Source organism: Astyanax mexicanus, chromosome 23, assembly GCF_023375975.1.
Source record: "Astyanax mexicanus isolate ESR-SI-001 chromosome 23, AstMex3_surface, whole genome shotgun sequence".
In the NCBI taxonomy this organism is placed as follows: Eukaryota; Metazoa; Chordata; class Actinopteri; order Characiformes; family Acestrorhamphidae; genus Astyanax; species Astyanax mexicanus.
This window is the reverse complement of record NC_064430.1, coordinates 28,064,917-28,088,753: the sequence shown is the minus strand read 5'-3', so window position 1 is coordinate 28,088,753 and position 23,837 is coordinate 28,064,917. Positions and strand designations below refer to the sequence as shown.

The 23,837-nt window shown below is 36.4% G+C and overlaps 1 protein-coding gene across 1 annotated transcript in view; it reads right to left on the bottom strand.

Moving 5' to 3' along the window:
- Positions 1–1,539: 1,539 nt before the first annotated feature.
- Positions 1,540–23,837, bottom strand: part of c23h16orf87 (chromosome 23 C16orf87 homolog) — a 30,239-nt gene continuing 7,941 nt past the window's right edge. The window contains exons 3-4 of the mRNA XM_007230385.4: positions 13,437–13,616; positions 1,540–9,781 (exon numbers count right to left, since the gene is read on the bottom strand). Coding sequence (XP_007230447.2) covers positions 9,663–9,781; positions 13,437–13,616 — 299 coding nt within the window. The 3' untranslated portion in view covers positions 1,540–9,662. The remainder of the gene's footprint in view (positions 9,782–13,436; positions 13,617–23,837) is intronic.

Sequence of the window (23,837 nt, the reverse complement as noted above, 5' to 3'; positions counted from 1 at the left end):
AATGTTAATTTTACTCAAATATAAACCTATAAACAGCAAAATCAGAGAAACTGATTCAGAAACTGAAGTGGTCTCTTAATTTTTTTTTCAGAGCTGTATATTTAACATGGAAAACTTTTCATAACGTAATACATGCTTAAATACATACTAAATGTACTATTGTAAAACGACTTATGGCAACTTTAAGATATTATAATTGTAATAAGATATATTTAAACATAACATACATTTTTTAATAAAACTTATGCAAACTAAAGTATATATAAATAGATAAATAGATTAAGAATAATAAATAGATTTTTAATACATTTGTGTATTATAGTGTATTAAAGTGTATTTTAAATGTACTACATTGCGTATTGATGCACATATTGTGTACAAAACTAAACTAAAGTGCACTTTAAACACTATTTAATGCCAAAATACAGTAGAGACAGTTACTCCAACAAAACCAGCAAAAACTTTTTTTACTACACATTATTTTTTTAAATAAACAATGGATTTGAGTTTTTATTCAAACAGTATGTTTTTTTTAAGGGAAGTAAAATGGATGTACAGTACACTGAGTTCTGCAGCTGAAATGACTGTTCTAAGCACAGTGTGAAGCACATTCAGCTACAGAATCAGCCCAGTAGCTCCCAGTCATAATGTTCCGCTGGGTTTTAACAGAGAAGTGAGTCAGAAAGGGAAGCAGTGCTTTTAGATACGAGCAATAACTGAAATATGAGCTCAAACGAGAGGAGCCACTTTCCTGCCCTGAAAGGCTCCTTTTACAGATCCCAGACTGTCGGGGAAAAGATTTCATGAATGAAAGAATTTGATGTACTTTACAAACAGCGTCCGTGTTTCAGTACAGCCCTTATTCAGACCATATATCCACTGTCTAAAATGTGTGGACTAAAAGGATATAGTTGTTGTTGGCTGGATATTTATGGATGTTTATTTATGATATTTGGAAGGGTCCCCGCCTTCCTCCGGCTCAGGGAAGTAGGCGGTCCGTCACAAACCCTGGAGATATCAGCCAATAGCGTTCGCTGAGGAAGGCGACCCTGGCCCAGCCCCCAACTTGTCAAAACCACCCCTTTCAAAACTCCAGCGCAAAAAACTCAGTCGAGCACAAACTGCTGCTGCAGGTAATTCACACAGTGCGCGAGGAAAAAAAAGACCCTAAGAAAATTGCTCGAGAGCAACATTTGCTTCAGGGCGCATGCGATTCACTTTTTTTTGCTACGATGTTAAGATGAAACTGGCACTCACCAGGGCCGCCTCAGAAAAGAACGAGCATGAGTTTCCTCTGTTTTACAGGATAAGTTCAACAGAGTTTTCCAAAAAATTTTTTTTTGGTCTGTTTAACACTTTTAAGTTACTACGTGATTCCTTATGTGTTCCTTCATAGTCTGGATCACTTTACTATTTATTTACAATGTTAAAATACATACAAGAAACATATACGTTGCTGGCCCTTTAAACGTATTTTAAATAGATGAAAAGAGAAGGTCATAATCAAAGCTCTTCTGAAACACAGCAAAACTTAAACACTTGCTTTTCCTTTGATGTTTAATATACAATATACAATATACAGTATACAGTACTCATGAACAGTGTGATTAACACACATACACTTTTACCATCTGCAGAACAAATCAAAGAAGCGGAACAAATATAAAACTAAAATATGCTGTTCAATTATGGTGCTGGAGCTGTAATAAATAAGCACTGAGCAGCAGGAGTTCCAGAGCTCCTCCTCCTCCTCCATCAACTGCTACTCTTTAGATTAAAGACGCTGGAGTTAATTCTGCAGAAGAACAGCTCACTGACACTTCAAATAATAAGCAACACAGATCAGCGAACAAAGAGCCTGAAGCAACAGATACAGTAACAACCGTCTGATACGCCAGACCACAGCTCTGCACAGCTCTGCACAGAGGAACGGCTCTTTTTGGTAAACAAGAAATAGCGCCTGTTCCAAGAAACGGCCTGAGGGCCGGATTCTGCACACAGATTACGTCAAATCGGATTTTCAATGATTGATCACCAGGGTTGATGCAATTAGGCCCAAGAGCAAGCCCGACCCGTGTCCTGGGAAGAGCCAGGAACAGTCCTGAATACATATTTAGGGCAAAAACTAGAAGACTAGAAAGAACACTCAACTGGCAGAGATGACTGTCCACACTGTTATTTAAAAAAAAAAAAAAGTGATCAGACTGAATTTGTGTACACAAATAGTGGTGGGAATATGGAAAAAAAAAATAAGAGACCACTTAAAAATTATGAGTTTCTTCAAATTCACCAAATTGAAAACCTCTGGAATATAATCAAGAGGAAGATGGATGATCACTAGCCATCAAACCAAACTGAACTGCTTAAATTTTTGCACCAGGAGTAAAGCAGCATAAAATTATCCAAAAGCAGTGTGTAAGACTGGTGGAGGAGAACATGATGCCAAGATGCATGAAAACTGTGATTAAAAACCAGGATTATTCCACCAAATATTGATTTCTAAAACTCCTAAAACTTTATGAATATGAACTTGTTTTCTTTGCATTATTTAAGGTCTGATACATCTATATATCTATAAATAGCAAAATCAGAGAAAGAGAGAGCTGTATCACTATAAACTGCCCACAATACAGTATATATATATATATATATATATATATATATATATATATACCGATGATATCACAATACTGAGATTTTGTGTTATTTGATATTTCGCACCACAATTCTGTACGATACTCAGCATAAAATAATATATAAATTATTCATTTATTGGTGTCAGTTTCACAGAATTTCACAACCAATATGCATCATCGCAGGTTTATTTACTCTATTTTAAAACACATAGAATTAAGCTAATTTAATTTTAATTTTAAGCTAATTTAATTTTAATTTTTTTATAATATGGGGGTGTGCAGTTTGTCTGCACAAGTAATAAATGTGTATATCAGACTGGCATCGGCAGATATACAGCTCTGGAAAAAAAATGGTGGAATAACCCTGGTTTTTAATCACAGTTTTCATGCATCTTGGCATCATGTTCTCCTCCACCAGTCTTACACACTGCTTTTGGATAACTTTATGCTGCTTTACTCCTGGTGCAAAAATTCAAGCAGTTCAGTTTGGTTTGATGGCTTGTGATCATCCATCTTCCTCTTGATTATATTCCAGAGGTTTTCAATTAGGTTAAATATACTCTCTGGCTACTGTCCAATCACACCTGGCATTAGAATGCATCCTCTATGATCTGATCACTAGTGGTGAGCACATAAAGTACAGGTGTGAACGGGATACAGAAAAGTGTCTTGAGGATATACATCGTAATCTGATCACTTAGAACACATTCACAATGTTTGAAACCACATTATTATTTGTAGTGTGAACACAAATAGCCCCGTTCACACCTGGCATTAACATACATCCCAGGTTATCTGATAACAAACGATTGGCAAAATGCAAAAAAAAAAAAAAATGTAACTATTTGAGAATCTCCTGTGAGGCTTTTAATTGTGATCGAATTTCTGATCACAGCATTTTTTTTGCTGGAGGCGGGGCCAGTTATTTTCATTAAAGTCTTAAAGTCCTTGGTTCAAATACAGGCATGTAAATGAGGCATCTAAAGCTAAGCGTATCACCTTTATCCAATAGCCTCTTATTGTAGCGTATGGAGCTGAGCTAACCTGTGTGGACGGTGGATGGTGTGTAGGGCTGCAACAAATAATTATTTTGGTAGTCGATTAATCTGATTATTATTATTATATTTCTTTGTTCGATTAGTCAACGATTATTTCAATCATGTTCACCATCTTTAAAAATGATAAAAATAGCTAAAAACATTAGATTTAAAAGGCATTTTAATGTCTAGATGTCTAGAAATGTTTAAATGTGGAAAGTACTGATATTTAGTGAATAAATATGTAATCAGTTGTGTTTGGGCACTTTTGAAGTTTAGAAATTTGACATTGCCGATTATATCGACTAATCGTTGCAGCTCTAATGGTGTGGTATTTCACTTTTGGTTATGACATATGTTCCAGCATGGGTAGGCCTGTCCCAATATGAATTTTTGTGTCTGAAATATATAATCCCAGAAATTATTGCGATAAAGTATATTATTGTTATTTTATAACCATTAAATTCCACTGATATAATGACAATAGAAGAACATGACAAAGCAATTTTACCCTTTTAAAAACAATTTTTTGGGGAAAAAAAATGGTTTGGGAAATATATTTTTCTTATATATATTTTTTTATATATTTTTCTCTTCACCTACTGCAGAATTCCACACTGTGTTTATGGAGATGCTGTTTTTGGAGCATTGGTGTGGTATTGCATGATTGTCTAAAATAAATACTGTTAAAAAACAAACAAACAAAAAAAAACATACAAATAAACAGAATAGACAGTATTGTGATTATAAAATATATTGAGGTCATGTCCACTTATTGTATGATAAGTCAATAATGTAGTTATCCTGACAGGCCTAAGCATGTGCCACAGTTAATGTGGGCGGAGCTTTGCTGTTAAGTATGCATTGAGACACTTAGACTTTGGATTTCACACTACAGTAATAATAATGATGAGGATTACGATGGGTCCTACAGACGCACTGTATCCAATTCACATCTGTTCACACTTAATAACTGAAACTGTGATACCACACCGTCCACCGTCCGCTCGGGGTACCTGAGCTTCAATACTACTGCGCTGCAAGAACAAGCTAACGCATAAAAGGTGATACAAGTGTCTGGAACACACTCCAAACAAGCTGCCTCCCCTGGATTTGAACCAAGGACTCCGTCTACAGAAAACTGGAAGGCCCAATTCCATTTCACCACTTGGCCCTACCCCTTACCCCCGATTCTCATAAGGCTGGAGGGGTAGTTTAGGGGGAAAGGATGGGGCTTACTAGCTAACAAAATTTCAGATGCACACTTCAAATCAAGCGGAATGAGAATTACTGTTAAGATAGTAGAACAAGTGACCAAAGAAATACACAAATGTAAAAGTATTTTCCTTGTAAAAAGTGTTGATTAGCTCTATATTACCTGAGATTAGGGTGTAGTTTCAATGTTCTATGGCTGAATTCTTCATAACAAGCATTAAAAAAAAAAAAAAAGATAGCTAATAGTTTGTCTCAGTAGCTAGCTAAGCTAGCTAACTTTCCCTTTCCACCTTAAATGGCGTAGCAAATGTCAGGAGCTGCAGTATTTAAGGCGAAACAGAAACTAGTTAAGAAATTAATTAAAATAAAAGCTAATTAAAGTTAATTTCAGCTCCAAATCATAGAGCAATTAGAGAATAGACAATAATAATTAATTTATACATTAATATGTCATCATCTCCCCCCTTTCTGAAGACCAATACGATAAAATACGCCCTAAAGTTAACTAGTTAACAGCAGCAGCAGCAGCAGCAGTTAGGTTACTGAACTTTAGCGCTCCTGATAACGTATGGGGGGCTTTAATGGTTGTCCCAATTCTTAGGGTGGATGATTTCACTCCTTTCCCTTCTAACTATGTTTCAAAGGGAAGGGTTAAACTCAAAAACAAGGGGTAGGGGGTAAGTGGTAGGGCCAAGGGTTGAAATGGGATTGGGCCTTACCCAAACCTCCCCCCTTCCTTCTCCAGTGGAAATGATTTAAATCAAAATTCAGATCATGGACGCTCACAGGAGATGCATTTAAAATTCCAAGTGTGAATGGCTATTCATTTAGGCAATTCAGCATTTGTGATTGGACCAACTGGGATGCATATTAATGCTAGGTGTGAACGGGGTCTTCCTGTGATGATACTATGGGTACTTTAACTTTAAAAAACAAACACTGTCCATATGGTCTCTATAAGTGTCGGAAGCAGCCTTTTCTGCACTTAATAACAGTAATATTATAAGCTAAAACAATAAAAACAACAACAATTGCTTTAAAGCAAATACAGTTCAGGAGTTTGTTCACAATAGGCCTGTCACAATAACTTGTGTATTTTTTTTTATTAGAATGATCTATTGATTTATTGTGCCAGAACTTATTATCAGCGCAAAAATGCAATTTTATGCTTTTAACAGCATTTAATTATTTAGAATATTCAGACTTTAAAACTGGAATATAATTTGTTTAAAAAAAAATAAAACTTAAATAAAATACAACCACTGTTTTTAAACAAAAGTTGACCTACTGGCCCATTCACTTTAATGGGTTCTATGTGTCCAAAAACACTAATATGTAATATCAAGGTCTGCACAAATGTCCATAAAGAGCTCTGGAAAAATAAAAATAAAAAATAAGAGGCCACTTAAAAATGATGAGTTTCTTTGATTTTACCAAATTGAAAACCTCTGGAATATAATCAAGAGGAAGATGGATGATCACAAACCATCAAACCAAACTGAACTGCTTAAATGTGTGCACCAGGAGTAAAGCAGCATAAAGTTATCCAAAAGCAGTGTGTAAGACGGGTGGAGGAGAACATGATGCCAAGATTCATGAAAACTATAATTTAAAACCAGGGTTATTCCACCAAATATTGATTTCTGAACTCTTAAAACTTTATGAATATGAACTTGCTTTCTTTGCATTATTTGAGGCCTGAAAGCTCTTTTTTTTTGGTATTTCAGTCAGAAAAAAAAAATTTTAAAATATAAAACATGTTTGCAGTTTATAAAATAAAACAACAATGTTAATTTTATTCAAACATAAACCTATAAATAGCAAAATCAGAGAAACTGATTCAGAAACTGAAGTGCTCTCTTAATTTTTCCAGAGCTGTGTATTGAAAACTCATCATCAAAAAATAAATAGTTGCACCCAGGAGGAAGTGCCAAAAGCAGGACTTCAGGTCACTGAAGATGACACTCTGCATTTCTGCTTTTGTCTTGGTGAAGAAAACCAATGTCTATATGTGGAGAAACTGTGGTCAGAGCAAAGATCCACAGCTTGTTTTCACACGTTCAACATCCTGAAAGCAAATTCATTAATTACATTAATTACAGGAACTTTTACAACATAATGTTGCTTTAATAAAGTCTTGCAACCAGTGTCTGTACTTTTCTGAATGCACGCTCCGGTGCGCTATTCCAACAGGACAATCCTTGTCCACATACTGCTGCCGGTAATGATTTATTGCCCCTGGTAACTTTGAACCTTCCGTTTTGATAGTAAAGCAATTGTGCAACTGTATTTTAGATGAAAGTAAACTATATAATTAGTTTGTGGTTCTGCTGAGAAAAATACTTAACTAAAACAGCACTGATAAGGTAAATATTTGATTAAACCAGCCCTGCTAAGGTACATTTCTGACTAAAACACCACTGCTGATGTAAAGTTATTATTACAACAGCACTGCTGAGGTAAATTCCTTATTAGAATAGCACTGTATTTTGGATAAGACACCGATATATCGTGATTATCGTGACAGGGCCAGTTCAGGACACTTTGTTGCTGTGGAAAATGTTTACACTTCAAGTTTTTGCGAAAAGCCTTTTAAAATTGTTGCGTGACTGGCATCAGGCCACTTATGATGACCCACAAACGATTTGCACTGCTAAGGTACATTTCTGACTAAAACACCACTGTTGATGTAAATTTATAATTAGAATAGCACTACTGGGTTAAAATTCTGGCTAAAATAGTCCTACTTAGGCAAATGTGTGATTGGAGTAGCACTGCTGAGGTAAATTCCTGATTAGAATAGCACTGTATTTTAGATGAATGATCGATATATTGTGATTATCGTGACAGGCCTAGTTCAGGACACTTTGTTGCTGTGGAAAATGTTTACTCTTCAAGTATTTTGACTTTTACAAACAATTTGTTTGTGGGTCTGCTGAGATAAATACTTAACTAAAACATCACTGGTGAGGTAAATATTTGACTAAACAAACCCTGCTAAGGTACATTTCTGACTAAAATACCACTTCTGATGTAAATTTATAATTACAACAGCACTGCTGAGGTAAATTTCTGGCTAAAATAGTCCCGCTTAGACAAATGTGTGATCAGAATAGCACTGCTAAATTCCTGATTAGAATAGCGCTGTATTTTAGATGAGTGAATGATATATTGTGATTATTGTGACAGGCCTAGTTCAGGAAACTTCTTTGTTGCTGTGGAAAATGTTACCCTTAAAGTCTTTTGAGATTGCTGCGGGACTGGCATCAGGCCGCACATGACGAACAAAAAAAAAATTGTTTGTGGGTCTGCTGAGATAAAATATTTAGATAAAAAAACAGCACTGATGAGATAAATATTTGACTAAACCAGCACTGCTAAGGTACATTTGACTAAAACACCACTGCTGGTGTAAATTTATAATTAAAAATAGCCCTGCAGAGGTAAATTTCTGGCTAAAATAGTCCTGCTTAGGCAAATGTGTGATTAGAATAGCACTGCTGAGGTAAAATCCTGATTAAAATAGCACTGTATTTTAGAGGAGTGAGTGGCATATTGTGATTATTGTGACAGGCCTAGTTCAGGACACTTCTTTATTGCTGTGGAAAATGTTACCCTTAAAGTCTTTTGAGATTGCTGCGGGACTGGCATCAGGCCGCACATGACGAACAAAAAAAAAATTGTTTGTGGGTCTGCTGAGATAAAATATTTAGATAAAAAAAAACAGCACTAATGAGATAAATATTTGACTAAACCAGCACTGCTAAGGTACATTTCTGACTAAAACACCACTGCTCATGTAAATTTATGATTAGAATAGCAATGCTGAGGTAAATTTCTGGCTAAAATACCACAGCTGATGTTAAAAATGTATAATTAAAAATAGCACTGCTGAGGTAAATTCCTGATTAGAACAGCACTGTATTTTTGATGAGTAAACGATAAATCAGGATTATCGTAACAGGCCTAGTTCTGGACACTTAGTTGCTGTGGAAAATGTTTACTCATTAAGTCTTTTGAGAGAAGTCTTTTTAGATCGTTGCGTGACTGGCATCAGGCCGCTTATGATGAACCACAAACAATTTGTTTACCTAATATTTGTGTAACTAAAACAGCACTGATAAGGTAAATATTTGACTAAACCAGCACTGCTAAGGTACATTTCTGACTAAAATACCACTGCTGGTGTAAATCTGTAATTAGAATAGCACTGCCGAGGTAAATTCCAGGTTAGAATAGCACTGTATTTTGGATGAGAGAACGATCTATCTCGATTATCGTGACAGGCCTAGTTCAGGACACTTTGTTGCTGTGACAAATGTTTACTCTTCAAGTCTTTGGAGATTGTTGCGTGACTGGCATCAGGCTGCTCATGACGAACCACAAATAATTTGTTTAAAAGAAAAAAAAAAAAAAAAAAACACCTATCATTTAATACATTCCATAAAATTTCACTCTGATTTGATGATAAATAAGATTCCTAAACTGTCCAGAATCAAATATTCATGTCCTTTCTCATCCATAGCACCATCCCGTCCAATAGGGTTCTTCCATTGTTAAGCCAAAGCAGTCCAGGGTCCCTGGAACCCCAGGGTCCTAGTGCCCCTTCTCCAACTCTCCTGCTTTCTCCAACTCGAAAGAAAGAAAGGGTCATCTATAGGTCCATGTAGCAGGATTCCCATACAGTCCTATTCCGTCTAATCCCAATTCCTCGCCAGTCAATCAATCATTCACTTTAGCCCCTCCCTCTTTGTCTTGCTCATCCTGGATGAGTCTACAGGATGAGCCTCTGGCCCAGGATCTTGCGGTTGATCTCAGCCAAGGCCACGGAGAACACGAAGGCCTTCTCGTCTGACAGGTTGGCATAGATGTCGATTTCCTTTTCCTGTTTTTCTAAAAAAGTAAAAAGTAAAAAACACACACACACACACACACACACACACACACACACACACACACACACACACACACACACACACGTCACTAAAAGCAGAAGCCCGTTTCAAAGCATACTTCAATACCACACAAAAGGAAACAGCAGCCGTTCTAACACAGCCGACAGAGTGCCTACACAGGCAGACCCGCCAGTCCTCAGGGTCACGCAGGGGTCAGAGCCCGGTCAGCCCAGCACAGAGTCATATTCCACCTTATTAAACCCACCTGTCTGAACCCATCAGCTAATTAGCTTAGCCTTCACAAGCACCAGAACCTCTCAGATCTGCAGCCCAGCAGAATGAAACCAGCAGTTTGACACCATTGCTGACGATGGTATCGGGTTATGGTGGTAGAGAAACCCTTCCTTTGCGTCGCAGCAGCCGCAGCAGCAGCAGCAGCAGAAGACGGATGGGAAATTAGCTGAATATATTTTGTGAACATACTCTGAAACATGCTAACGATACACTACACTTGCTACAATGTTTATTAGAGCAGGCCGAGGCCTCAACATTAAGATTTTGCCATTTCACAAAAGAAAAATACATTTTGTATGTTTTATTTGTTCATTTTTCCAAATTTCTATACCTCTGCTGATGTAGAATCAGGATTAGAATGGCGCTGTTGAGGTATATTTCTGACTAGAACAGCAATGCTGAGGAAAATGTTTGATTAGAATTTCACTGCTGAAATAAATATTTAACTAAAACAGCACTGCTTAGGTACATTTCTGACTAAATTGCACTGCTGGTGTAAATGTATAATTAAAATAGCACTGCTGAGGTACATTTCTGGCTAAAGTGACCACGCTGAGGCAAATCCATGATTAGCATAGCACTGCTGAAGTAAATTCCTGAGAAGAATATCACTGCTGAGGTAAATTATTGATTTGAAGGGCACTGCTAAGGTGAATTTCTAACTTAAATAGCACTGCTGGGGTAAATGTATAAATAAAATAGCACTGCTGGGGTAAATGTATAAATAAAATAGCATTGCTGAGGTAAATGTATAAGTAGAATAGCAATGCTGGGGTAAATGTTTAAAAGAATAGCACTGCTGAGGTAAATGTATGAGTAGAATAGCACAGCTGAAGTATATTCCTGAGTAGATCAGCACTACTGAGGTGCATTATTGATTTGAAGGGCACTGCTAAAGTCAATTTCTAACTTAAATAGCACTGCTGGGGTAAATGTAAAAATAGAATAGCACTGCTGACATAAACATATGATTAGAATAGCACTGTTGAAGCACATTTATGATTAGAGTAGCACTGCTGAGGTAAATTTCTGACAAGAACAGCACTGCTAAGGTAAATATATGACTAAAATAGCACTGCTAAGGTAAATACATGACTAAACTAGCACTGCTAAGGTAAATACATGACTAAACTAGCACTACTGAAGTGGATATGAATCTAGTTCTGTACATTTCATTGGCCCTGTAAATAGCCTGCATTCTAAACTTCTAAATTTCTATTCTCTAGAACATTCTTCACCCTCCCCCTGTGAGCTGTTTCTGACAGCTGAGCTGAGAATGGTTTTAAAGGGTGGAAAATGACTGGTTCTTCCTGGATGAGTGGAACAGGACAGAATGACTGCAGTGTGAGGAGGAGGAGGAGGAGGAGCTGAAGAGGGGAAAAAGACATCAGCAGAAATGACAGACTGACTGCAGCTGTAAACGCTGAGAGTTTCAGGCTGTTAAATCAGCTACAAAGAGAAGCGCAGTGAAAGCGGCAGATCCAGAGAGATGAATCACACATCGTTCATGAATGAGCGCTCTGCTGTTCAAAGCGCAGAGGGTAATGAATTCAGTCAGCTTTCAGACTTAGATAAAAGAACATCATATTTTACATGTATAATATAATACAAACAGAGGCTGGCCCCACACTATACTAAATATCATGCCATTTTACCCACCCCTAATTATCACATCTGGGTTCTACTTTTTTGCTGTTTTAAGCAAAAGAAAAAATCCCACTGTTCTCATTTCCTATTATATATCTACTAGAGACAAATTATATCTGTCCAGTATAATTTGATTTACTTTAATCCTGGATATTTGGAGATATTTGGAGTGCATTATTATTAGTATCATGACATTCTGGATCATTGACTTTTGTTATAAATCTGATAAGTTATTGTATTTTTTAATATTTCAGTTTAGGGATGTGTCATATCATATCGTAAGCAGTAATAAATTTTTTTTTTTTATTTTGCATTCATGCAGTAGTGTATTCTTGTAATTTTGCCGTATTTTTCGGGCCGGATTATAAGGCGCACTATCAATGAACATACATTTCTTGTCTTTTTGTTTTTTTAGAGCTGCAATATATTGAAATATTTTACATTGCAAACGTTCTTTTTTGACAATATATATCGCAATATTAAACAATGCAGGGCCCATGATTGTTTGATTGAATGATTGATTGATAGAAAACAGCAAACCATCGGCCCATTAATCAGGCATTAAAATGGCTTTTTAAAAGATAAATAAGAGCGTTCTGTGATTAAAAGCATGAATTCAGCTGTAACTGGAAATATCTGTGCTGCAAAACTGTGCTGGACTGAGGTGCACAGCTTTTCACGTGCCCAACCATGTGGATGGAGGCCATGCGTTTACCTCGTGTTTACTCCTGACCCCACCCCCCCCCTCACGCTCCCCCTCCCCCTCCATTTCTCAGGCAGCAGCAGCCTATCACTCACACAGACACAGAGACCGCACTGTGTACCTACTTCTTGTGTCAAGAATCAAAACACTGTAACATGATGTGTTTGATTTAATTGCCTTAAGTGGCATCGCATGTTTGCATGTGATGAGACTATTTGCATGTGCATTTGATGATGATGATACTTAAACAGATATATCATGCAGCCCTATCTATTTTCATACTTAAGGTGCACCGGATTAAAAGATGCATTAAGCAACACTAGTTAGGACACCTACAAGGGTGACGCCATGTTTCCCTTCCCTTTTAATGGGGAAACTGGAGGAAGTTCTACTTTTTTAAGAACTAATTAAAAAAAAAAAAAACTTTTTTTCAAAGTCAAACGAGTGCTGGATTTTAATCTACACAGATTTTTCTTCTAAAAAACATTTATTTGGGTGAGTAAAGCAATTTCCATTTATGTACAATAAGCTTAGCTTTCCAGTATGTATTGTCTAAGGCTGAGTGCAGCAGCATTAGCATTAGCCGCTAACATAAGCGCTAGAGGGACGTAAATGCCGCCGGATAGAGCTAGTCTGAGGAACCCTGAGTGTTTCAGTAAACCAAGGCTATAAGCTAGTGGTTGGTTCTACATAGCTTGTTTTAACACAAACACCCAGATTACAATCTAATATACTCTCCTCTAAACGGCGAAAGAGCTAGGGCTGTGATTAGCGGCTACTGCTTATGCTAATTCTGCTGCACCCAGCCTTAGTGCTGGAATAACTTTAAAAAAACTCTAAATCTGCTGATGTAGATTCATGATGAGAATAGCACTGCTGAGGTAAATATCTGACTGAAATAGTAGAATACTGACTAGAATAGGTCTGTATCGACCTGCTACTGAATACTCAGTTATTCTGCATATCAAAAGCATGCACCACATAACAAAAGATCAAAAGAGTCCACTACCTTTCTCCTCCTCCTGCTTCTTCAGACCCACAGTCTTCGGCCTGCCACGCCCTCTCCGGATGGGATCGGACTGGCTGTTGGTGCGGGACCGCCTCCTGTTTTCCATATCATTAGTGGGGGTTAAATTGATCTTCTCCTTCCTTATTCTTTCCGTTCGTCTTCTCTTCGCCTCCAGTTTATCTGAAAGAAGAGCAAACAGTAATAAACATATTAAAAATCCTCCTCTCTTAAAAACACTGGTGCAGAACTGGGAATGCACTATACAATCATAATCATTTTATTATCAGACGATACTTAAATCATTCATCAATCACTCAGGCGTTATTGATATTTCTTTTTTAATCGAGTTTTACTTTAATTTACTTTTCCTCATCAGTCAGTTTAATAGTTACCAGAACATGATACAACAAAACAGAGAAATCAGAAAGAAAATAAGAGACAAAATAAGAAAAGCCTCCCCCCTTCCTGCACATACAATCCAAGCTCACATATACATCCACATATACAAGCCATACACAGTCATATACATACATAGATACACCTAATATAGAAATACATAAGTGCATAATTTAGTATGAAGCAGCTGTGATGGGCAGAGTTGGATACTATGTTGGATTATGTGGAGAGAGCTTCCTATGATCAATTTAGCTTTTTTGCTAAAGTTAGACCAGCAAGCCACGCCTTCCTTTGTTTTTCTGTTAGATTTAAATTGAGGTGTTATCGATATTTAAAGTTGGAATTCCTGACAAAAAAATAGCATTTTATTCATTTTACACTGCATGTATTTCCCTACAGAAATTTATATTTTTAATTTCTCTATGAATCTGATCCATGTGGATTTAGTCCCAAAAAATGTAAGAACCCAAATTAATATCACAATTAAACATTTTACCTTGATTATTTATTAGTATGAGTATCTGAGTAGTGTTTATTTACTCATTAAAATCGTAATATTATATTAAAAACAAGTAACAGCCATAATAAACATCACTTTCTTTCATTAAAACATCTTTCAAGTTCTTCTCATGAAGTTTTTTTTTTATTATTATGGTTTCAGTGCATTAGCAACCAACAGACACACCATAACAACACCGTAGCAACAACCATGGATTCTATTGCAACCACTTAGCAGCACATAGTGACCACTTAGCAACATCTTAGCAACCACCTGGGATACTGTAGCAACAAGTGGGAACCATCGAACGGTTCAATCTCTTTTCAAGTGTTCATAATCTTAACAGCTAGTTTGGTAAATCAGAGCTTAATGATGGTAAATCAACTACTTTCTTCAGAAAGAGAAATTCTTCTTTATTTTTACTGTATTTATTTTTATCTGCATCTGTTCTAAAAGGATCTGCAGTTTTTAACATTATAAACTTCCTCTCCTTTACACGCTCACACAGAACTGAACCAATCAAAACAAAACCAGCCTGAAAAATAACTATACAAACTAATACAAACCACAGCTAATTTACAGTAATTCACACACACCCTTTCAAATCAATCACTCCCTAGCTTTCTCACACTTCCCCCACCCCCAACACACTCAATCTGCAACAGAGAGAGAGAAAGAGAGAGAGAGAAAGTGCAAGAGATAGAGCAAGAGATAGAGAGAGAGAGAAAAATAAAGAGAGAAAGAGAGTGAGAATAAGAGAAGGATAGAGAGAAGAAAGAGAAATTGAGAATGAGAGAAAGAAAAAGAAAAAGAGAGGGAGAGAAAGAGAGGGAAAAAAGAGAGAGAGAGGGAGAAAGATAGAGAAAATAAAAAAAAGAGAAAGAAAAATTAAAAATGCGAGAAAGGAATAAAGAATAAGCAAGAGAGGGAGACAAAGAACAAACAAGAGAGAGTGAAAGAGTGAGAGAGAGAATGAGAAAGTGAGAGAGAGTGAGTGTTTGATTGAACACAGGCGCGAGTTTTTAAAGGCCGCTCTAATTAGCGCTGAGGCTCATTAGTGCAGGAGAGCTGAGCTACTCTGAGGAGGGATATTTATAGAGCCTTCATTCTCAGACTGAACTCCAGCCAGCTCAGGACCTGGCAACCCTGCCACCGCTCTCAGAGGGGCTCTACATGTAAAGGGAACAAAATAAAAACTGATTTATGTATTTCTTTCTCTCTTTCTCATATGGTCAATTTCTTTCTTTCCTCCCTCTCATTTTTTCTTAATTTATTTTGTTCTTTCTTAATCAATATTTTAATATTTTGATTCTTTTTTGTCTCTCAATTTATTTCTCTCTCTCACTCAATTTATTTTTCTTTTATTCTCAAATTTTCTCTCAATTTCTTTCTCTCTCAATTTCTTTCTTTCTCTCTTTCACTTATTCTCAATTTCTTTCTGTCTCTTTTTCTTTTTATCAATTTCTTTCATTCTCAAATTTTCTCTCTCAATTTATTTCTCTCTCTGTCATTCTAAATTTCTTTCTCTCTTTCTATTTTTTTTTCTTTCTCTGCCTTTCTCTCTCTCTCAATTTTTCTCTCACACTCTCTCTCTCTCTCAATTTCTTTCATTCTCAAATTTTCCCTAAATTTTTTTCTCTCTCTAAATTTATTTTTCTTTCATTCTCAAATTTTCTCTCAATTTCCCATTTCTCTCTTTCACTTATTCCCATTCTAAATTACTTTCTCTCTTTCTAATTTTTTTCTTTCTCTGCTTTTCTCTCTCTCTCTATTTTTCAATTTATTTATTTGTCTCTTTCGCTTATTTTCAATTTCTTTCTTTCATTCTAAAAGGTTTATCTTTCTCTCTCTCCTTCCCTCATGAGTGTGTTGGGGGTTGGGGAAGTGTGAGAAAGTGAGGGAGGGAGTGATTGATTTGAAAGGTTTTGTGTGTGTGTGTGTGTGTGTGTGTGTGTGTGTTTGTGTTCTGCAGTTCAGCTTTTACAGACTTTACATTAGCTGAGGAATCCATCTCAGTCAATAACCTGCCCTGACAAGAACCACTGATCTCCCTCCACCAATCAGACCTCCAGACCTGGATCATATGAAATTAAAACATCCTCTAATCTACACTGAATCACTGTCTAGTGATAAATGTTATTTTAATATAGCAATGCTCATTTTGAGACTTAATTCAGTTTTTTTTTTAGATATATCATCCCAGTAATCACTGTAATAAAATGATTTTACTGTATTTAAAAAAAGGTTAATACTACTGATATAAAAATAAGAATAATACAATAACATACTAATACAATTATGCCTCTTTAAGGACAATAAACTTTAAGTAATTAATAATAGTTTGGGAGACACACATTGTGTATGGTCGCACTTTATTGAAACATTGGTCTTTGCGTTATATATATATATATATATATATATATATATATATATATATATATATATATATATATTAGGGGTGTCACGATCTCGATATTTTATCGAAATCGAATCGAAATGAGGTCACGATCTCGAGTATCGAAGTCAAAAAGAGGATCGACGATCCCTCCCGCGCGCGCTACGCAAATAGCGCAGCGCGCTACGCAAATGGCGCGGCACCAACACAGCGCATCCTATTCAATTAAATAGAGAGCCGCTGCATGAGCGCAGTCGGCGGGAGTGTGATCACTGTTTTTATCTGTCCAACGGGGGAGGGGGGGAGGGGGGGCGGGGGTTGGGCGCGCAGGTTTTGTATCTGTATCTAACGGAGGGGTGGGTGCGCGCAGGTGAGAGCGTGTGAACTCGCTGAAATGCGTGTGTCAGTGTGACTTGAGAACACTGACTATAGATCACAGTGAGGTGGATTAAAAATCTTAAACTTATAATTGACTACACCTGTTGCTTTCCATTGAATTAAAAAAACATCTTTCTCTCAGATAAAGTAAACACAAGCGTGTTTCTGACTAAAATAAAAGCTTTTCAGGAGAGATATAAGTTATGTGTAAATATTTATGAGACAATACCTGACAAAATCTGTTTTAATGACGTTAATAAACATCACTTATCTAACCAGCCTGTACTGATTTCTGCCCCCCAATAATGCTTTCAATAACCTCTAATAGCCTTTAATAGTCTTCAGTAGCCTTTAAAAGACTTACCTGGCGGCCGTGGTGTGTCCACTAAACTCCGTAGTTATAAACATCCTGAGGTTAGCAGCGCGCTAACTGACCTGTTTATAATGCAATCCCAGCAGTGACTCCGTATCGGCTGTTCTAACCTGCTGCTGTTAGCTGCTTGGGCTGAAAGATGAACTGTAGTGAGCTGTATTATCCGGTTAGTGGGGTTAAAACCTTTATTTGTTTACAGAAACAGTAAAAACGGACTGGCTGGGCTCTGTAGCCCGTGGCTGGGCTGTACTGAAGTAGTGACTGAGTGAAGAGAGCGGGGCTTGTGCTGCTGCTGCTAGTGGTTGGATGAAGAACTGCAGCTTCATGTAATGAGCAGTTTCACCAGCCATCCACACACAGCTCTGATAAACTGCTTGTTTTAATAGTGCACACTGTTGCTACCAAAAAAGTCACTAGATGGCATTACCATATATATCTTAATAAATAATAATAATAATAATAATAATAATATTTATAATAATAATAATAATAATAATAATAATAATAATAATAAATATATTATTTAAATTTTATGAGGCATAAAATAATAACAAGAAAAAAAAACAAGAAAATCGAGAATCGAATCGAATCGTGACCCTCAAATCGAAAATGAAATCGAATCGAGGGTTTAGAGAATCGTGACACCCCTAATATATATATATATATATATATATATATATGACAACAGATTATATTATTGGTTAATTTGTATGTAATATAAGCAAGAAGCACAATGGAAACAAACAATATCAGGGTCAGCTAAAACGATTGCATAATAACTACCATAATAATCCTACATAATTGTTGTGACTGAAGCTAAACAGCCCAGAAACCTATCCTTCAGCTGCTCAGTGTGTGTTCAGCTGTCAGGCAGCGAGAGGACAGGCCAGCCTAAATAAAAGCCTGACCTATTTAAAAAATTGAGCAGCATTATTCTTAGCTTTGTGAATAAATAGTCCTGCTCTGCTCTGAGAACAGGATGCCAACCAGAGCCAACAGAGATCTACAAGGGCACGAGAAGCACTGTAGTATATTTACTTCCTTCCAATAGGAAAAAACAATAAACCCACCCATCAGAACAAATCACTGAGAACTATGAGTATCTGTTTCGCGTTTCTATATTAATTCTGCTGCTCTTCACATTAAGAATAAATGCAACATAAAAAAGCTAAGATATTTAAACAAACCAAACTTTGACACTATCACTAATAGAACTATATTCATTAGTGTAGCCGCCTCAGTTTAAACAATGGACATTTCAAGCATTAAGCAAACCGCTTAAACATACATTTTCCATTGAATTAAACAGATTAAGATCTGTAAATCCCTGTCAGGATAACCATTACTGTTAGGGCAATACATTGTTCCTGAAATAAATGTAATAAACAATTATATTACTGTTATTTGAAGATCATTTATGACATTAAACCCTCTAAACTAAATATTTTTTTCAGCCATTTCTCATTTTCTGCAAATAAATGATCTAAATGACAATATTTTTATTGCGAATTTTGTCTGTAGTTTATAGAATAAAACACCAATGTTCATTTTACTAAAAACAAAAACCTATAAATAGCAAAATAAGAAAAACTGATTAAAAAACTGACGTTGTGGTCAAAAACTGAAGTGGTCCCTTTTTTGTCAGAGCTTTGTGTATATTTAAATGTTCTTACTAAATAAAAAAATAATTGGATATTAAAAAAAAGGAACGTGTCCTTGTTTTAATTATATATTTTATATATATATATATATATATATATATATATATATATATATATATATATAAATAAAGGTGCATAAAAGCAAACACCTGGTCATGCAGACTGCTTCTACATACATTGGTGAAAGAATGGGTCTCTCTCAGGAGCTCAGTGAACTTCAGAACTGTGGTACCGTGATAAAATTCAGCACCTGTGCAGTCCAGTCGTGAAAATTTCTCACTACTAAATATAAGTATTATGCCACGTAAAAAGACCATTATTCTGTAAAGTCCATCACTACAGACCTTCAAACTTCATTATAACAATGTTTTGTTTTTTGGGGATTGAATGATGTAACAGGCTCGAGCACTTTTATTATTAAATGCCAGGATATATATATATATATATATATATATATATATATATATATATATATATATATATATATATATATAAATAAAAGTTATAATTTATTAGGCGGTTTACTGGGCTCAGCAGTGCTCACACAAAGAGTCTCTGTGTCAGGCATTCCATTCATAACTCCAGCCATGCAGCTCACCCCGCAGCTCAATCACACAATCACACAAATCTGCTGCTGCAGTAAAAGCAAATAACTCACAGCACACAGAACCAAGCTACCAGATCCCAGATCTCTCCTGCACAAATAACAGCACTGCAAACGGTTCTTATAAAATAAACGTTTGGATTAATCCTAGTCTTGGGCTGTATTCGGAATGGCATACTACTATACTGCGTACTGCATACTGCACTAGTATGTACTGCATACTACACACTGCCCAGTATGTAGTATTCGGTACTGCAACACTTTTGATTGTAGTACCCTACATGGCCCCATGACACACCAGTCAGTCCTCTGTAGTGCTCCGAATTCCTCACAGTGAGTTGTAAACAGAAACAACCCAAGAAAGTTCCAGTTATATTTAAATACGTTTTCCTATTTATTTTAGTAGATTACTATTTTCATCTATGTAAGTACCATCAAGAAGAAAACATTTAAACAAACTCTTATTCATATTTACACAATCTCAACTATAAAAGTAAACAAGTAAAACAATTTTATTAATTTGTATTCAAATCATTCCCTTATTTAAAAGAAAAATATGTAGTAAAACTGAGGGAATTATTTATTAAATCAACAGAACGATTTTTTAAACAAAGGTAATTATTTATTAAATTAACAGAACTATTTATTGGAATTATTTATTAAATAAAGAGAACGATTTATTAAAACAGAGGGAATTATTTATTAAAGTAACAGAGTAATTTATTAAAACTGATGGACTTATTTATTAAAATAACAATCATTTATTAAAACTGAGGGAATTATGTATTAAAGTAACATAATTTATTAAAACTGAGGGAATTATTTATTAAAATAACAGAATAATTTATTAAAACTGAGGGAATTATTTATTAAAATAACAGAATAATTTATTAAAACTGAGGAAATTATTTATTAAAATAACAGAATAATTTATTAAAACTGTATGTTGCTGCACACTGCGGAGGGTCCCGGCCGCGGAGAGCGCTCGGCGCGGCAGCGGAGGGTCCCGGCCGCGGAGAACGCGCGGCCGCGGCAGCGGAGGGTCCCGGCCGCGGAGAGCGCTCGGCGCGGCAGCGGAGGGTCCCGGCCGCGCGGCAGCGGAGGGGCTCGACAGCGGTGAGCCTTTACTTTCCAAAATAATTCCCTTAATTTAAAAATATATATATTTCCATAATTTGAAAATCTCTCGCACTCGCCACCATCTTGTTTTTTTCTGAAGCGAGCTGGAGGAGCCAGCCGCAATGCATGTTGGGATGCAGTACACCACGAAGACAGCTCTCCATGCACACTGCGGAATCGGAGCGGAGTAGTACACCATCCGGGTACCTGTAGTGCACTACAGATTCTCAGTTTGGTCGCATACTGCGTACTGCATACTGGCTTTAGGCAGATTTAGTACGCGAGTAGTATGTAGTATGCCATTTCGAATACAGCCCCCGACTACACTGCCGTTTTAATTTTTAAATTTTTGACTTTCTATTTGACTAAGCTTAATCCCTCTCTGTAAAAATGACCTACAAACATTTAAAAGGGGCACCAAGCCCCTTGATTTTAGCTGACTCCACCCTCAGCTCAAATTTAAAAAAGGATTAAAAATGGGAGGGACAGTTTGGGAGGGGCAATGGGTGATGTATGGGTTTAGAAGCAGGGCAGGAGGGAGATCTGATTGGCTGAGCAGCTGTTGCAGCTAGGGTTGCAACGGTATGAGATTTTCACGGTATGATAACCGTCTCGGAAAATACCGCGGTATCACGGTTATCACGGTATCACAGTTTGTTACATATATTATTAAACTGACCCTTAAAGAAATTACAACAAAGGTTTTTTGTTCAATTAACTATTTATTGTAGAAACTACACCATCAGGTGAAGGAAACCATGTTTTTCCACTACTCTTAAGGGTATTAAGAGTGTGTGTATATATATATATATATATATATATATATATATATATATATATATATATATATATATATATATATATATAAAAGTTGGTATATAACCAGATACTGCAGAAAGAGGGGATTTATTTCTGACATGATCCTCACAATAGAGATTTCTATTTTAAGGCTTTCACACCTTAAAACCTTCAACATATGAAAAACAGGCACGTCAGAATTTGAAAATTAACGCATGTAAATGAATGGCGTCTTTAACATCCAGTCCGGCGAGCACCTTTACACGGACACGTGAATCCATCGTAGCACGCACTTCACGCCTGTACCTGCGTGCCCAAATTTCGGATAACTCAGCGCTTTTGCGGGCGCTTACCGCATGGGTTGTGCACGACTACAAAGAAGTTTTATTAAGGTTATTTAGGTAAAATTATAAACTGAACACATACTTCGCGCTGCACAGCGGGGTGGTGTTCTCGGAGATGGGAGAACAGGTTTGATGTATTTCCTCCTTTAGCTGTGACTACGGCCACATTGATTACAAGCTTGTTGATTACAAGATTACAAGTCTGTTTTCAGGCTGTTTGAATGAGCGAAATATGATCAGAATTATGTTAATTAACACTAACATAGAAGCATAGAACTATTATTTAATAAAAATGATTTTTAAGAACAGCTAAACACAGTGCGGAGAAGTTCACGTGCGAGAGAGAGAGACACAGAGAGAGAGAGAGAGAGAGAGATTTGCGTGTTCTGATGTGAGCTACTCACAGGTAAAGGTTCTCTTTTATCTCCTCGTGCTCATTTTAGTCCAATTCATAATTCTGCAGCTCCCTCAGTGTTTTCTGTCGTATTTTGCGGCTAGCGCGAGCGCTTACAACTAACACCGCGGACCGCGAGGTGCAGCCGCGCTGCCGCTGTTATGCCGAATCCGACTCCCTGCTCAATCCGACTCCCGCTTCGCGGACAGAATCGGCACAACACCTCCCGCTGTAGAACTGCGGGAGTGAAAACAGCGCTTATAAATAAGTTAGTTAAGTTTCACTTTCAGTTTTCGTTATTTGGTTCGTTTTCATTAACAATAATAATTGGTTACTTAGCATTAACATTGTGATTATCACACCAGAGCTTTATTTAAAAATAAAATATATAATTAAAAAACAGATGCCTACATCTCAGACTATTTTCTGGAGCCCAACCCGACCCGGCCCGAGGAATGTGGTGGGAAATCTCGGCCCGAACGGACCCGATTTCGGGTCGGTCCTCGGGTCAGGTCTGGTTCGGGCAGAGAATCTAAGCTCTAGTCTGATGCACTTTCTGCCATTCTCACCGCTGTGTGCTGAGTAGCTGAAGCGGAGCAGAGTTGCGCATGCGCAGGTGACTTTCTCCGCTGGCTTGCGTTTTACCGGTAATAAGCAAACACACACGGTATGATAACCGTGCATTTTAATACCATGGTATACCGTGAAACCGGTTACCGCTGCAACCCTAGTTGCAGCATCAGTGTGCCTCTGACAGCAAAATTTTAAGCAGGACTAGAATATTACTGTAAAGTACCACAATGCAGATATTAATGTAAAAATGAAAAATGTGGTTTAGGATATTATGGATATTATGGTTTAGGGTTTAGTGGCTCTAAGGTAGGCCTTTCTCAATAATTACATTATCGACTTATCATACAACATATGATCATTTTACAATTCAATCATCAAAAAGAGTTCATTAGTATGAATGCAAACCTCAAAAACAGCATTTTTTTTTCTTGATTTATGTTTTTATTTTTAATTGTGTTAGCATGTTTAAGCAAGTTTATATTTCTATTGTAGCGTTTTTAATATTTTTTTAATAATATAAAAAATATTGTTATTTAAAATGATGTGACAATAATATTATAATAAGATAATAATTGTATTATTATTAGTAATATTTTTATTACTATTATTTGTGGCATTAATGGTTTAAATAGGGGTGCTAAAGGGAAGGTAAAAGACCAAATCATTTTGATGATGCAATCAAATTGCAGCCAGTGTGGAGTATAGCTCTTTTAAAAATACAAAAATCATGAATAAAGTGGCTCAGTTATTAAAAACCATAATACTTCATACTACAGTACATTCACATCTCCTTTACTGAAATAAAAATATGTCTTCTACAAAACAAAGGACCTTTATTTTAGTTATTCCAGTAAATAGTTAGTGTGT